Source organism: Rhamphochromis longiceps, linkage group LG3, assembly GCF_057381845.1.
Source record: "Rhamphochromis longiceps isolate RC_006_pf linkage group LG3, R_longiceps_female_GT1.1, whole genome shotgun sequence".
Lineage (NCBI taxonomy): Eukaryota > Metazoa > Chordata > Actinopteri > Cichliformes > Cichlidae > Rhamphochromis > Rhamphochromis longiceps.
Window position 1 is genome coordinate 8,988,884 of NC_140559.1, and position 16,051 is coordinate 9,004,934.

A 16,051-nucleotide genomic window follows, 5' to 3' on the forward strand; every position below is an offset into this window, starting at 1 on the left:
GTTAACGTGTTGATGCCGCCCAGCTGAAGCACGGGGCGATCTGCTTTGCCGTGTTGGGGCGTTAACGTCATTTCAGATTAACGCTGACAGCACTAGTGGGTACACAACGAATATTACTGCACATTTACACCGACATCATCCTAGTGCAAAGACAAGTGGAAGCACACAAAAACAACAAGCACGCATGCTACAAACTTTACCCGAGTCATTTAGACAGCCGTTAGCACATGATTCTTCTTATGGGGACCTGATATGTTTAATATGTTGCTGAGAAAATAGCCCAGAAGAAGCGTATAGTATAGCTTTTATTTCGGAAAGAGCCATTTCTCTGTAATAAACTCTCTTTTCCAAAGATGAGTTATTTCTCGATCTGATTTATTTATTTTTTTATTACTTTGTTGTTTCAGCAACATTAAATTTACAAACTGTACTTTTGAGTTTAAATATATATTTACAATTTTAATAAATGACAAATTAAAAAAGCATGAACATTTTTTTGTATTGAAAAAATATCGAACCGTGACACCAAAGTATCGAACCGAATCAAACTGTGAATTTTGTGTATCGTTGCACCCCTAATGTCTATACATGCAGCTTCCTAAATGTAACATTCAGGATTATTCACTGCAGCTCCAGAAATCAGAGCTACCTCATCAGATCCAAGTGTGACATCAGCTGACACTCTTTACAGGAGATTCCATCTGAACTCTGTGGAGCCTGATCTCAAGGTTTTTAAGTCTGAGCCTGAAACCAGAAGAGGATCTTTCTCTCTCTTCAGATTCATTGTGATCCAGTGATTTCAGTCCTGCATGATCAGGCTGATGTTTGCACAGAGCAGATAATGAAGTGAATGTTTTTGCACATTGGTAACAGTGAAACAGTTTATTTACAGCTTGGGATCGTTTGTGTTCGGAGTATGAACTGAGATTCCTGAAACTCTTGTCACACTGGTCACAGCTTAAGTTCACTTCCATGTGTGTATGTTCATGTTTGTTACGATGACCTGATTGTGAGAAGCTTTTGTCAGTGTCTGCACTTGTATGGTGTCTCTCCTGTGTGGTTTCCTTATGCTTGTTCTTTAAGCTCTCGTGCAGTGGTGAAGGATGACTCACACTGGTCACAGTGCTTTTTGACCCCACTGTGGAAGAGTTCATGGATTTTAATGTACTTGGTGTGTGGAAGCCTCTCCCACATTCTTTGCAGTAGTTCATTTTGTCTCCAGTGTGTCTACGTTGATGTGGTTTTAGGTCCCGTTGATGATTGGAAGTTTTTCCACAAAGGTCACAGAGAAACTCTTTCCCACCACAGAGGTGGGAAAGAAAACAGTTTCCACTTCTAAACAAAGACATTGTAAGTCAGAGAATTCCTTCAACAATTTTATCCTGAACGTTGCCGGGAATAAAAAGCATCTCTGCCAACGTCCAATTACATTTTACTGTTTACATTATAACACTCAGCTTACTGGGCAAAAATTATTCTTCAATTTTCCAAACAGTTCATTCAGTATAATTCCAGAAGTTTACTGATCAGATTTGTTCCAAACACTCAGGTTACAATTACAATTACAATTACAAGATAAAAACTAAATACATCCTCACGGTAACTGCACTTGTAGAGTTACTTTCTGGTGTGGATCTGTTGGTGGCTTTTCAGGTGATGTGGAGATTTAAAAGTCTTCTCACACAGGTCACATTTATAAGGTCTCTCCTCGGTGTGACTAAACATGTGTCGTCGTAACTGTGCATCTGTTGGAAACAGTTTCCCACACTGATCACAGCAGGAAACATCATTTCCAGTGTGAATCCGTAGGTGAATATTTCGGTAGTGCTTGTCAATGAAAGTTTTTTCACAAAAGTCACAGCTGTAAGGTTTAACTCCACTGTGGATGAGTCTATGTTTTTTTAAGTTTTGAGACACGTTAAAAGACTTTCCACACAAGTCACAGCTGTAAGGTTTAACTCCACTGTGGATGCGTTGGTGTATTTTTAAGTTTTGAGCCTTGGTAAAGGACTTTCCACAGAAGTCACAGCTGTAAGGTTTAACTCCACTGTGGATGAATTGGTGTGCTTTTAAGCCTCCAGCCTGGGTAAAAGACTTTCCACACAACTCACAGCTGTAAGGTTTAAATCCACTGTGGGTGACTTGGTGTATTTGTAAGCCTCCAGCCTTCGTAAAAGACTTTCCACACAAATCACAGCTGTAAGGTTTAAATCCACTGTGGATGAGTTGGTGTGTTTTTAAACTTCCAGCCTGGGTAAAAGACTTTCCACACAAATCACAGCTGTAAGGTTTAACTCCACTGTGTATGAGTTGGTGTGTTTTTAAGGTTTGAGCCTGGGTAAATGAATTTCCACACAAATCACAGCTATACGCTTTCACTCCACTGTGTATGAGTTGGTGTGTTTTTAAGCTTTGAACCTGGGTAAAAGAATTTCCACACAAATCACAGCTGTACGCTTTCACTCCACTGTGGATGACTTGGTGCTTTTTTAAGCTTTCAGCCAGGGTAAAAGACTTTCCACACAAGTCACAGCTGTAAGGTTTAACTCCACTGTGGATGAGTTGGTGTGTTTTTAGGCTTTGAGCCCGGGTAAAATTCTTCCCACACTCATCACAGCTGTATGTTTTCTCTCCCTTTCTTCTGTGAGGTTTGTCGGCCTCCTGAGAGCGCTGACTTCTTGCTCCATGTTGGTCCTGCAGTGACAGAGATACAAACAGAGGCAGTGAGTGAAATGCAGTCGTGGAACAAACTGAAACTCCCTCCATTAGTGGAGTCAAACATCTCAAAAAACACTTCGTAGGTGTGTTACCATCGCCTTCTGGTGATATTATTACATAACAATGATGCGCTACAATCAGAGTTGTAATTAAAATTACATATTGAAGAAATACTGATCAGTGGAGAAAATATTTTACTCATAAAAAATTGTGAGTTTAACTGATGATATGGTTTCAATGTGTGTAGATAGAATATAGTCTTTGTATTTTCTTGTAACTTCTGGGGTTTTCGATTTTGAATATCGATTATGTACATATGGATGAGCCAAGGGTGGAAAAGATAAAGCTGCTGTTAAGAGCTTTTTAAAAAATAACCAGCTGTGCACACAGCTTCAAAAAGTGTAACTGTGATATTTTTCTCACCTTTTGTGTTGAAGACATTGTTTCCTCTGTAGTGGCTAAGCTGAGTCCAAATGGCTGAAATTTTCCTCTGTTGCTCCACCAGACTCTTCTCCTGTTACTCAGCTAGGACACAAAACGTATATATCAGGGCTCTAGACTAACTTTTTTATTATTAGGAATTAATAGGCAAGTTGTATTTTTGAGAAATAATTTTATTATTGAACAACAACCATGTTCTCAATGAACCCAAAAAACTCATTAATATCAAAGCTGAATGTTTTTGGAAGCAGTTTTTAGTTTGCTTTTAGTTTTAGCTATTTTAGGGGGATATCTGTGTGTGCAGGTGACTATTACTGTGCATAATTCAAGTCAAGTCAAGTCAAGTCAACTTTAATTGTCAATTCTGCCACATGTACAGGACATACAGAGAATAGAAATTGCGTTACTCTCAAACCCTAGTGATTAGAAAAATGCAAATAAAATAATTAAAAAGTAAAGTTTAAATAAATACAATACAATTTTACGTATAACAAAAAAAGCTATGCAATATACAATATACAATATACAATATTCAAGTAAGGAGGCATAGTGGTGCAAAATAGGCAAATAGTGCAAATGGAGATTTAGTAGTATATGGTAAGAGATAGTGTAACAACAGAGTCTTATGAGGTAATGGCAGTCCAATGCTCCACAAAGTGACTGGAGCAGGCCAGTGAGTGCGTCAGAGAGTGAGTGTGTGTGTGTGACAGAGTTCAGTGAGACCGTGGTGGAGAAGAGGGGAGAGGGGGGCAGAATCGGGAGGGAGTTAAGCTTCCTGACAGCCTGATGGATGAAGCTGTCCTTCAGTCTGCTGGTCCTGGCCTGGAGACTCCGCAGTCTCCTCCCTGACGGCAGCAGCTTGAAGAAGCTTTGCATTGGGTGCGTGGGATCAGCCGCTATGCAAAGGGCTTTTTTAGTGAGACGGGTGCTGTAAATGTCCTGGAGGGAGGGGAGAGAGACACCAATGATCCTCTCTGCAGCCCTCACTATGCGTTGGAGGGTTCTATGACAGGACGCATTGCAGGCTCCAAACCACACAGTGATGCAGCTCGACAGGATGCTCTCGATGGTGCCTCTGTAGAAAGTGTACATGATGGGGGCTGGTGCTCCTGCTCTTCTTAGTTTGCGGAGAAAGAAGAGACGCTGCTGTGATTTCTTGGCCAGTGCTGTGGTGTTGTTCGTTAGTTATTAGGCAACTTAACAAAAAACAAATATATACCCATTTTAATTATTTATTTTTACCAGTGAAACCAATATAACATCTCCACATTCACAAATATACATTTCTGACATTCAAAAACAAAACAAAAACAAATCAGCGACCAATATAGCCACCTTTCTTTGCAAGGACACTCAAAAGCCTGCCATCCATGGATTCTGTCAGTGTTTTGATCTGTTCACCATCAACATTGCGTGCAGCAGCAACCACAGCCTCCCAGACACTGTTCAGAGAGGTGTACTGTTTTCCCTCCTTGTAAATCTCACATTTGATGATGGACCACAGGTTCTCAATGGGGTTCAGATCAGGTGAACAAGGAGGCCATGTCATTAGTTTTTCTTCTTTTATACCCTTTCTTGCCAGCCACGCTGTGGAGTACTTGGACGCGTGTGATGGAGCATTGTCCTGCATGAAAATCATGTTTTTCTTGAAGGATGCAGACTTCTTCCTGTACCACTGCTTGAAGAAGGTGTCTTCCAGAAACTGGCAGTAGGACTGGGAGTTGAGCTTGACTCCATCCTCAACCCGAAAAGGCCCCACAAGCTCATCTTTGATGATACTAGGCCAAACCAGTACTCCACCTCCACCTTGCTGTAGTCTGAGTCGGACTGGAGCTCTCTGCCCTTTACCAATCCAGCCACGGGCCCATCCATCTGGCCCATCAAGACTCACTCTCATTTCATCAGTCCATAAAACCTTAGAAAAATCAGTCTTGAGATATTTCTTGGCCCAGTCTTGATGTTTCAGCTTGTGTGTCTTGTTCAGTGGTGGTCGTCTTTCAGCCTTTCTTACCTTGGCCATGTCTCTGAGTATTGCACACCTTGTGCTTTTGGGCACTCCAGTGATGTTGCAGCTCTGAAATATGGCCAAACTGGTGGCAAGTGGCATCTTGGCAGCTGCACGCTTGACTTTTCTCAGTTCATGGGCAGTTATTTTGCGCCTTGGTTTTTCCACACACTTCTTGCGACCCTGTTGACTATTTTGAATGAAACGCTTGATTGTTCGATGATCACGCTTCAGAAGCTTTGCAATTTTGAGACTGCTGCATCCCTCTGCAAGATATCTCACTATTTTTGACTTTTCTGAGCCTGTCAAGTCCTTCTTTTGACCCATTTTGCCAAAGGAAAGGACGTTGCCTAATAATTATGCACACCTGATATAGGGTGTTAATGTCATTAGACCACACCCCTTCTCACTACAGAGATGCACATCACCTAATATGCTTAATTGGTAGTAGGCTTTCGAGCCTAAACAGCTTGGAGTAAGACAACATGCATGAAGAGGATGATGTGGACAAAATACTCATTTGCCTAATAATTCTGCACTCCCTGTAATGTGTTTTCTGTATACACTGTGCTTTTTCAGCATTCAAAGATTGATGGCACCGTGTCAGAGCACTGGCTATGAATTTCAGACGGATCAGGCCTTAACTTAACAAAAGGTTATCAATAGTTCTTTTAATCTTTTCTTATTAACCAGAGCTACATCCACTTCTGTCAGGCCTAGGCTACTCACTAGGGCTGGGTATCATCACTGATTTCTACAATCCATTCGATTCCGGTTCTCAAAGTCCTGATTCGATTCAACTTAGCCTCAGACAGTCAGAAATATTATAATTCTGATCATTTATCAGTACTGACACATGTGAGACTTCATCAGAATTGTGAACATCACAGCAGATGCCTTTGTGTGAAAGTAACTGAGAACAAAACACAGAAAAACATGAAGGAGACTGGCCTGACTTTTTATAGCAGATAACCTTAAAAACATTCTGCAATCTTATGAATAATTTTAAAAAGTTTAAATTTGTTCAGGATTGAACAGCAGAAAAATTAGGCTTTCTTGTCCGAGGTCATTTAAGTGAAAAAAAGTAAAGAAAAAGACTGGCTGACAGCGCTGTAAACAACGGTAGACTGGTGGGTGATAAGCGAATGAATAATGCAGAAAACAGAGATTTGAGACGGGAAACTGTTCTTGAAGTACAGAGAGAGAGAGAGCTGTGCATGAAGTGTGATTTTTACCGTGGTGGAAAAAAAGAGGCAAAACTCATGACAACATTGATCATATGTCAAGCGCAGTTTGCTGCTTCTTTTGCTGCTGGTTTGGTGAATTTTGGTTGGAGAGAGACAAAACCTGCAGCTCAGAATCTGTGTGCAATCCGTGTACCTCATTTGCGGTGTGGTGGTTGTAGTTCATTTGCTGTGTGGTGGTTGTTGAAATAGTTCTGTGAGCTTTAACCTGAGAATCTGGTGTTTCTGGTAAAACACAGTTATATTTAAAAGTCAATTCAGGATTTAATGAATCGATATCACTTTATTCAAACTACTCACCTGCACTTTCAACTGGACCACGGCCAATCAGAGAGGTTCTGCCCCTGACTATCTCTGATTGGTTTATGCCACAATAGGGGAATAATGTGTGTCTGTTGTTGACCACACGGAGAGTTGCAGAGATTTTTTATTTATTTTTATTGTTTTTACCCGAACAGTTGGTCGCACCGGTGTAACCAAATATTTTTTTTAGTTGCACCACAAAGAAATTTGGTCACACTCTAGAGCCCTGTATATATATGTATTTTATCCCTGACAAAAAGAAGCAGAGCAGATAAACTACACTCCTCAGTGACAACAATACCTGAAGCTTCAAGGTGAAACCTCAGTACCAACTACAAAAAGAAAGTCATCAGGTGTATTCAAGAACTTGAAAGGGAAGAAGCCACTGACTGCCCTGCACATCACCGCCTTTACCCAGGGAATGCTACGCCCTGTATATATGGACTTCCATAGTTCCACAAAGGAGTCCCGCTCAGACTCATTGGTAGCAATATAAACTCAGCCACCTACAACATTTCCAAGCACCTCATTACCATCCTAATGAGGTTTTTTAAAAAAACATTTCAAAAATCACTTTGTTAATGTGGAATTCAAAAATGACTTTACAAATGCAGAATTTATTCTACAATTCATTATCTAAGCACAAAATTCTGTTTTTGGAAGTGTGTGGCTATTGTATTCCTGCCTTTTAGGGGGAGCAAAAATCAGATAGGAAGTGGCACACATCATGAGGGGGTACCTGTTAACAACACACAGTGTGGTTGGCTGGGTCAACTTGCATGAATTTAGTTGTGCCTGACTAAGATAGAGATTTTCTTTTTTAGATGTTTCTGAATCAAGAAAGTGTAGAAAACAGTTTTGTTTGGGGGGAAAAAAGGGGGGGGATAATTAAAATGACATACATGAGCACAAAACGTATTAATCCTACTAACACATACACACATGCAATGAAGCTCATGAAGACCAGATGATTTTAAGCATGTTTTTCTAAATTTAATCATCTTGCTCGGTTCACTTAGTGCAGGGGTCTCAAACTCAAATGAGCCATGGTCCACTTCTAGCTTAATTGGAGGGCCACTTTAGTGTCCAAGTAGTACAACAAACAAACAAACACGAAAACACCCACAAAATGTACAACCCATTCCTAAAATGTAGTGTTTTGTTTGTTTTATTTAATTCCAAATATTGTGTAACAAGACAAAATTGCAAACATGAGCACAATTTTTTTCTCACTCTTAACTATCTGAAGCCTTTAAGTTTCATTTGTCATATGCAAGTTAGCACAGGAACTTGAAAGGGAAGAAGCCACTGACTCACAGGGTAGGGCTGGGCGATATGGCCTAAAATTCAAATCGCGATATAATTTGAAGCATGTGCGGTAACGATATATATCACGATATATTCTTTTCTTCTTTATAACGTATTTTCCACACTTTAAGGCACACTTAAAATCCTTTAATTTTCTCAAAAATCGAGAGTGTGCCTTATGTATGAATTCTTGTTGTGCTTACTGACCTCGAACCGATTTTGGCTGCAGAAATCTGTTAAAAATGTTTTAGTACAACTTTGGTAAGCCCCACCGCTTGATGGATTGTCAGAGCATTACGGCTGCCGTAGTGAGGAGCTTCGCAGAGTAATCTGGGTCCAAAACTCCGTCCAATTTAGGTCCCAAAGTCAAACGAACACTAAGAGTTAAAAACAGTCTAAATTATTTCATCTTTAATTAAATCATCAGCGTTGCTGCTTTATCGAGTGTAACATCTCTGAATCCATGAAAACAAAATTTATTAAATTTAACGGAGTTAGAAGTTAACAGGAAGTTAGCTCGCTAGTTTCCACCTAAACATGACATACCATGTTCTGACTGAGAGATTTTTGTAACTAATTAAAACGTACAGCTCTGCTATCACTTCCAACATAAATGAAGACAGAAAACTAAACAGCAGTGGCGTTTGTAGGGTTACTGAAGTTGGACTACCTGGTATATAATGTGCTACGTGATTGCTAGCGACACAGCTATGTTAGCATAACATTAGCACAGTGAAGCTGGAGGATGAACGCCAACTTTTTTTTCACTCGATAAAAGTTAACGTGACGGATTCTGGTGGTTAGGGACAAATGATATCACATAGCAGGATGCTGTACACGGGCCAAACTGCAGTCAGGAGAACAACTGAGATTATTCATCCGCAATATGAGGTTAGTTATTAATATACTGCAACAACATGGGAATAGAACAGCTGTGAGAGAATTCAACATTAATGAATCAATGTTATGGAAGTGGAGGAAGCGCAGTTTTTGGCTTTCCCCATATTTCAAAAGTGCTACGACTGTTGCCCGGCATAATTTGCAGACGATAATGGTTGTAGCTGCTGCGATGCTTTCGACCAAAACAAGCTCAGCTTGATGCCATCATCAACATGCGCTATCGCGATATAGTCAAAATCTCTATCGTTGGCCAAATTTATATCGTTTCTATCGTATATATCACCCACCCCTAGCACAGGGTCAACATTGTAATGAAATGTATTTGGCGAGCAGATGACAGTCACTCAGCAGTGCAGTACAGTAATTTCATTGAACTACCAAATAAACAACTCTTTCTGGCCAGACATGCGGCAGCACTTTTGCTACAATTTTGTTTGTATTTAACAAAATAAAACTGCAGGGATAAGCGTACACATTAGTTTTCAACTGTAAGTGAAAACTGTTTTCTTTCCAAAAAAATCTCTCAATGAACTAACACAGCCAATCCCTCAACATGTTTGCACTCTCTTGTTACCTCGGCCAGGTCTGCGGCTCCTAACTGTGGTAAGGAGATCTCGGGCTAATACGTTTGGTTCCGTGTCGGGCTCGTAGCCGGGAACTAACTTTATTGTCTGGGGCTGTGTTCCAATTATTAAGAGACTGCACGCTTGAAGCACGCATTTTCAGCCCTATTAATTCACAGTGACACGACGACGGCTGTCCCAATCTGAGGTGTATACCAAATGCGTACTCAAAATGAACCGTCGATTTTCCCCAAATATCAATATCGTGGTCCGGCGCACGCTTTGTGGTCCCATGCTTCCCGCAAATCATAGCGTGGCGGTGGGTGTGGATAATTTTGCCGCAAAATAGAGATTGAAAATGTGACGTCATTCAGGGGTAAAACCGCAAAGGATTCTGGGAATGAGTGGCAAGCGGTACTAGCGCAAGGAGGCTTTCACATGAAAACAGTCACACAGCGATAAAAATAAACACCAAAAATGGTAAGAAGCTGTTGTATTATTAACTGCAATAGCCGGTCGCATGACAGACACGAGAAGCCGACAAGTAAAGAGATCGGTTGTTATCGGATTACGTCGTGGAAGAGAAATTGTTTAAGCCATGTTTCCGAAGTAACAAAGAGCTGACGGATGGCCTTGATTGCAGACCAAATATAACGTTTCAGAACACTCCAGCTCACATGTTAGTCTGCTCCAAGCATTTCCACAAAGGTAAGTCTTCTGTTGTAGTTATTACGTAATTTATAATAACATAATTGTTGATGTAGGTTACAAATAAGTCTTATATTGATTTGAATTGAATTTGTTGCACTCTGCTGCTTTATGGGCTAATGTTTGTTGTGTTTTGTAGGAAAACCAGCCTACAAAATGCAGGAATGCGACCCAGGCTGGACACCCTCTATCAACCTGGGTCATACAGAGTTTAAAGCTGCTACCACAGCAAGATTTGATCAGTTAAGAGCAGTGTTGGGAATAACGCGTTATTAAGTAACGCGTTACAGTAACTACATTATTATTGTGGTAACGAGCACGGTAACTAGTTATTATGCCAAAATCAGGAACGCGTTAGTCGCTACTGGGATTTAGATAGGGTCGTTACTCGTTACTTTGTGTGGTGGCTATCGCGGAGCTTCCACAGATTCAGTAACATTAGCAAGTGGTGGAGGCCAGCAGGTGGATGAAGGAAAAGGGAGGCAAGAGGAGAGACCCGAAGCAGCCGCCGGTCCGAGTGTGAACTGAACTTCAGGTAAGAAGTTATGGCCTGCAGTCTCTCTGGGTCAGATATAAACCAAGTTTAGGTGGAGTTTATTTTCGTTGTGCTGACTTTTTCCGTACTGCGTGCTAGCTAGCATGACGGAGTTTCTATACAGCTGGGTGGGTGCTATGAAGTTAATGATGTTGCACTTTATTTTGTTCATAAGTTATTAGAGTTGCCAACCGTCCCATCTGGTATTCAGAGAAAATATTACGCGTTTCTTATTGAGGTGAAAAGGAACAGTTTGTCCTGTAATTAAGCTACAAAGACAAAGGCACAAAGCTGGAGTTATTCTGTGTCTTTGCTGCACAGCTGCCTCTCCTCTCATTCTCCCCCCTCCCTCTCCCGTTTCTACTTCAATCATGAAAACTGATCAGTGATCAGCTGATCGGCTCTCTTGTTTGTTTATTGCCCACTTTGCGCCGAAAGAGGAAACCAGAGGATATCGCGCTTGTGATGGCATGTCACACATGGTAAGCTCCACACCTCACCATCCGCTGTTCACTTTAGTTTAATTAACAGTCACTACTTTAAAATATTCTATTTATTGTTCAATATCGTTTCTTTATTAAATGTATTCATTTTTCCATCACACCTTCCAATGTTTATATGGCGTGCACACATATTAACCTTGCAAGGTCAAAGTTCTGTTTTATGTTATATTAATACATCTTTCTTTGTTTGAGTTACCTGGGGGTTGGTGTCTCCTCCTGTCTGGCAAAAGGTGTGGCAAAGGGCTGGGAGACCTGAAGTACTACTGACAGCCTAATTGGATTGCACCACATGCTTCATTGCCTGGGGGGTGTTTCACGTTTGTTTAAATGTTTTGTATTAGTTGGTTATATGGCAGCCATTTTGTTTTCCCCCGTGTGTGTCATTTGGTTTAGCTAAACCAGTATTTAAGTCCCCCTGTGTGTCATTTCAGCAGGTCAGTTTGTCATATGTTTGTTTGAGGTTCTGTTAATTATTATCTTGAGTTTAGTCTATTGAGTTGACCTCTTTTATTGGTCTGCCTGTTTAAGTTTTGGCTTTGTTAAATATATTTTCATATTTTTGGGTCAATAAAACTCATTTTTTGAATTAAAACCACCTGTGTCCTTTATGCTTTACTGCTTGGTCCCTGACAATTGGTGGCAGCAGTGGGATCATCCAGTATTGGACACAGGTCTTTTTTTCTTTTTTTTCTTTCTTCTGTTTTTCCCCATGAGGAAGAAGAATGCATCGTGGTGGCAAGAATGAAAAGAAAAAGGGATCTGCTCAGCAAACCTGCGAAGAAGAGGAAAATGGAGCCTCAGGAGTCACTGAAGTTGTGGAGAGAGTGGAAAAGGAGCCTACTTTGTCTGATCTAGTCAATATGCTACATGCTCACATGGAACAACAGGATGTCCGGGATGCAAAACAGAGTGAGTTAAATGCACGACAAGAACAGCGATTTAAAGCCTTTCAACATCAGTTTAGACTTCTGCAGTCAGAAATCCAAGTCAGAACATCACCATCAGATTCTGCAGAAGCTCGCTCTGAATCATTAGAGTTTGATATTCATCCTTCTTCCTCTGCTCAGCAGGCCCAGGCTGAACCAGTTATGACTAATTCCAATCCAGCCATTTCACCAGCATTTCAGTTTCCCCTACAAATAGAGGGCAGATTGGAAAGATTAACTGAAGCTGATGATATTGAACATTTCCTGATCACATTTGAACGTATGGCTACAGCTTATCGATGGCAGAAATCAGATTGGGTTTTTCATTTGATACCCTTGCTTACTGGTAAAGCTAGAGGTGCCTATGTTCACATGGACATTGATGATTCATTAGACTATGATAAAGTGAAATCAGCTATTCTGTCAAAATATGACATTAACCCAGAAACATATAGGCAAAGATTCAGATCCCTGGACGTTCAACCAGATGAAAGCCCTCGCGAGCTATATGCGAGACTGAAGGAGCTTTATGGGAAATGGATCCAGCCGAAGGGTAAAACTATTCATGACATTGGTGAAACTATAATGTTGGAGCAGTTTCTCAGAATGTTATCTCCTGAGCTTCAGGTTTGGATCAGAGAACACAACCCTGGTTCAGCAATGGAAGCGGCTCGGTTAGCTGATGTTTTTGTTGCTGCCAGAAAGAAGGGGCAAGCATGGAGCCATAATGCATGGAAGGCATCGAGGGACACCCGGAAGATACCTCAGCAAAACCATCTGGATTCAGCAAATACAAGCACCAGTAAGACCTCTCAGTCTACCACTAGACCACCAAAGGCCTCTGGTAAGAAGCTCATTTGTTATCTTTGTGGATTAGAGGGCCATACAAAACCTATGTGCCCAAGAAATTCTGCTAAAATGGTGCAAATGTGCTTTGCCCCTCGTTCTAATGCTGATCCTGAGCAGGAGAGTGACAAATCCATCAAAATGAGTCAGATTGAAGTGAATGGGGTTCTACTGGATCTCAGTGCAGCATTTGATACAGTTGACCACAACATATTACTCAAACGACTGGAGAACTGGACAGGTCTTTCAGGAACTGTACTAAACTGGTTCAAAACATACTTAGAAAACAGGAAATACTTTGTATCAATAGGTAACTTCACATCTGAGCAGACAAGTATCACATGTGGAGTTCCCCAAGGTTCCATCTTGGGACCCCTTCTGTTTAACATTTACATGCTCCCACTGGCACAGATTATAAACAACAACAAAATAAACTATCACAGCTATGCAGATGACACACAAATATATATCACAATGTCACCAGGAGACCAAGGCCCTGTGCAGGCTCTTGGTAAATGCATTGAGGAAATCAATGACTGGTTGTGCCACAATTTTCTCCAGCTAAACAAAACCAAAACTGAGGTAATAGTCTTTGGCGCCAAAGAAAAACGATTACAGGTCACCAGAGAACTTCAATCTATACATCTAAAAACCACAAACCAGGCGAGAAATTTGGGTGTAGTGATGGATGCAGACCTAAACTTAGAAAAACACATTAAGACAATAACAAAGTCAGCTTACTATCACCTCAAGAATATATCAAGGATAAAAGATCTGATGTCTAAACAGGACCTGGAAAAACTAGTCCATGCATTCATCTTTAGTAGGCTTGATTACTGTAACAGCATCTTTACAGGTCTACCTAAAAAAATCAGTCAGACAACTACAGCTCATTCAGAACTCTGCTGCTCGAGTCCTCACTAAGACCAAAAAAGTGGACCACATCAGTCCAGCTCTGAGGTCTTTACACTGGCTGCCTGTCCGTCAGAGGATAGACTTTAAAGTCCTGATGCTGGTCTATAAAGCTCTGAATGGTTTAGGACCAAAATACATCAATGACCTCCTGACCCAGTATGAACCTTCCAGATCCCTCAGGTCATCTGGATCCGGTCTTTTATCAGTTCCCAGAGTCAGAACCAGACACGGAGAAGCTGCATTCAGCTTTTATGCTCCTTATATCTTGAACAAACTCCCAGAAAGCCTCAGATCAGCTGAAACACTCAGTTTATTTAAATCCAGGTTGAAGACTCACCTATTCTCAGCTGCATTTGAATAAAGCACCAAATCCACACTTTTAAGCTTAAATTTCAAAACTTACATTTAACTACTGATTTTATCTACTGTTCTGATTTTATCTGTTTTGATTTTATATATTGTTTTGTTTGTTTGTTTGTTAATTAGTTAGTTAGTTTATTTGCTTGTTTTAATCAATTTTAAATCATGCTTTTTATTTGTTTTTGTTTCTAATGTCTCTGTAAAGCACTTTGAATCACCTTGTTGTTGAATTGTGCTATACAAATAAACTTGCCTACTCAATGCCCTTCTTGACTCTGGCAGTTCTCGGTCTCTTATTCACTCAGATTTTGCCCCACCTAATATTGTTCGCACCAGTGATACAATTTCAATCTGTTGTGTCCATGGAGATGAGAAAAGATATCCGACAGCTGACATCTACATTAAAGTTCAGGACCAGATGTATCTGCTGAATGTGGGTGTTGTGAACAGTTTGCCTTACTCTGCCGTGTTAGGGCGTGACCTTCCTGTGCTTTTTGATTTGTTGGAGTCTGAGCAGACTGAGGAGTGTTATGTAGCTGTTACCAGAGCTCAGGCTAAGCAAGTCAATACCCACTCTGAGACCCTGAGTGCCCTGCCTTTTTTTAATGAGGAGTTTGAGACAACTGTGGTGAAGCCACGGAAGACCCGCAGACAAAGAAGGCAGGAGAAATTCAAATTTTCACCTGTGGTTACACTAACAGACGCTGAGCCAACACCGTCACCCCTAGGGTTTAATATTCCAACTGAAATTGCTGAACTCCAAAAATCTGATCAATCTTTAATATCTCTTTTCCGGAAGGCCAAAGAAAAGGAACCTGGAGTGGAGCAGGTTCTTAACAGTGAGTACATCTTGCAAAATGTCATTCTGTATCGTCAGCAGGGGTCGGTGCTGCAGCTGGTGGTTCCCCAGAAGGTTAGAAACGCCATTCTCACCTTAGGGCATTCTATTCCGTGGGCTGGCCACCTTGGTAAACACAAGACCACAGCTCGCATCAAACATCATTTCTACTGGCCCGGTCTTAGCAAAGATGTGGCTCGGTTTTGTAAAAGTTGCCCACAGTGGCAGATAACATCTGCTAAAATCCCCCATAGAGCTCCACTCCAACCTCTCCCTGTCATCGGCACTCCTTTTGAGCGTCTTGGAATGGATATTGTAGGGCCTGTTGAGAGGAGCAAAGCAGGAAATCGTTACATGCTTGTTGTAACAGATTATGCCACAAAATATCCTGAGGTGTTCCCTTTAAAATCTATAAAGGCCAGGCCCATTTTGTTTAGTGCAGTTCTTTGCAAGAGTTGGGTTTCCACGAGAAATACTAACTGATCAAGGCACTAACTTCATGTCTACTTTGTTAAAGCAAGTTTATCAGTTGTTGGGTATCCGGAGTCTGAGAACTTCACCATACCACCCTCAAACTGATGGGCTGACAGAACGGTTTAACCAGACATTGAAACAGATGCTCAGGAAGTTTGTCAACGACAGTGGTAACGATTGGGATCAATGGCTGCCATATCTACTCTTTGCTTATAGAGAAGTCCCCCAAGCCTCCACAGGTTTTTCACCTTTTGAGCTGTTGTATGGTTATGAGGTTCGCGGCCCTCTAACTCTGTTAAAGGAGATCTGGGAGGGAGACAAGGTGGAGGAGGGACCCAAGAACATTTTGTCTTATGTCATTCATATGAGAGAACGGTTGGAGAAAATGAGTGAACTTGCTCAATCACATATGGTGGAGGCCCAGCAGCAGCAGAAGTCTTGGTATGATAAATCTACTCGTCAGT

The 16,051-nt window shown here is 41.1% G+C and overlaps 3 protein-coding genes and 1 pseudogene across 4 annotated transcripts in view; 1 reads left to right on the forward strand and 3 right to left on the reverse strand.

Annotated features, from left to right (window-relative positions):
* LOC146672777 (ribonuclease inhibitor-like) overlaps window positions 1-16,051 on the forward strand; it is a 176,508-nt gene that overhangs the window by 86,013 nt on the left and 74,444 nt on the right. The window lies entirely within an intron of this gene.
* LOC146672779 (uncharacterized) overlaps window positions 1-16,051 on the reverse strand; it is a 99,726-nt gene that overhangs the window by 72,644 nt on the left and 11,031 nt on the right. Inside the window, exon 2 of one of the 2 annotated variants that reach the window (XM_085389083.1) lies at window positions 3,142-3,243. The exons of the other annotated variant lie outside the window; for it this stretch is intronic. The gene's annotated coding sequence lies outside the window, so the exon portion shown is untranslated. The remainder of the gene's footprint in view (window positions 1-3,141; window positions 3,244-16,051) is intronic. 2 annotated transcript variants of the gene reach the window in all.
* On the reverse strand, window positions 655-15,283 carry LOC146672781 (uncharacterized). Its single transcript, XM_085389253.1, has 3 exons — window positions 15,209-15,283; window positions 3,142-3,243; window positions 655-2,694 (listed from the first exon to the last, which is right to left on the reverse strand). The coding sequence occupies exons 1-3, from the start codon at window positions 15,266-15,268 to the stop codon at window positions 1,618-1,620; spliced, it is 1,239 nt and encodes a 412-aa protein (XP_085245379.1). The 5' UTR covers window positions 15,269-15,283; the 3' UTR covers window positions 655-1,617.
* Window positions 672-1,349, reverse strand: LOC146672782 (uncharacterized; annotated as a pseudogene).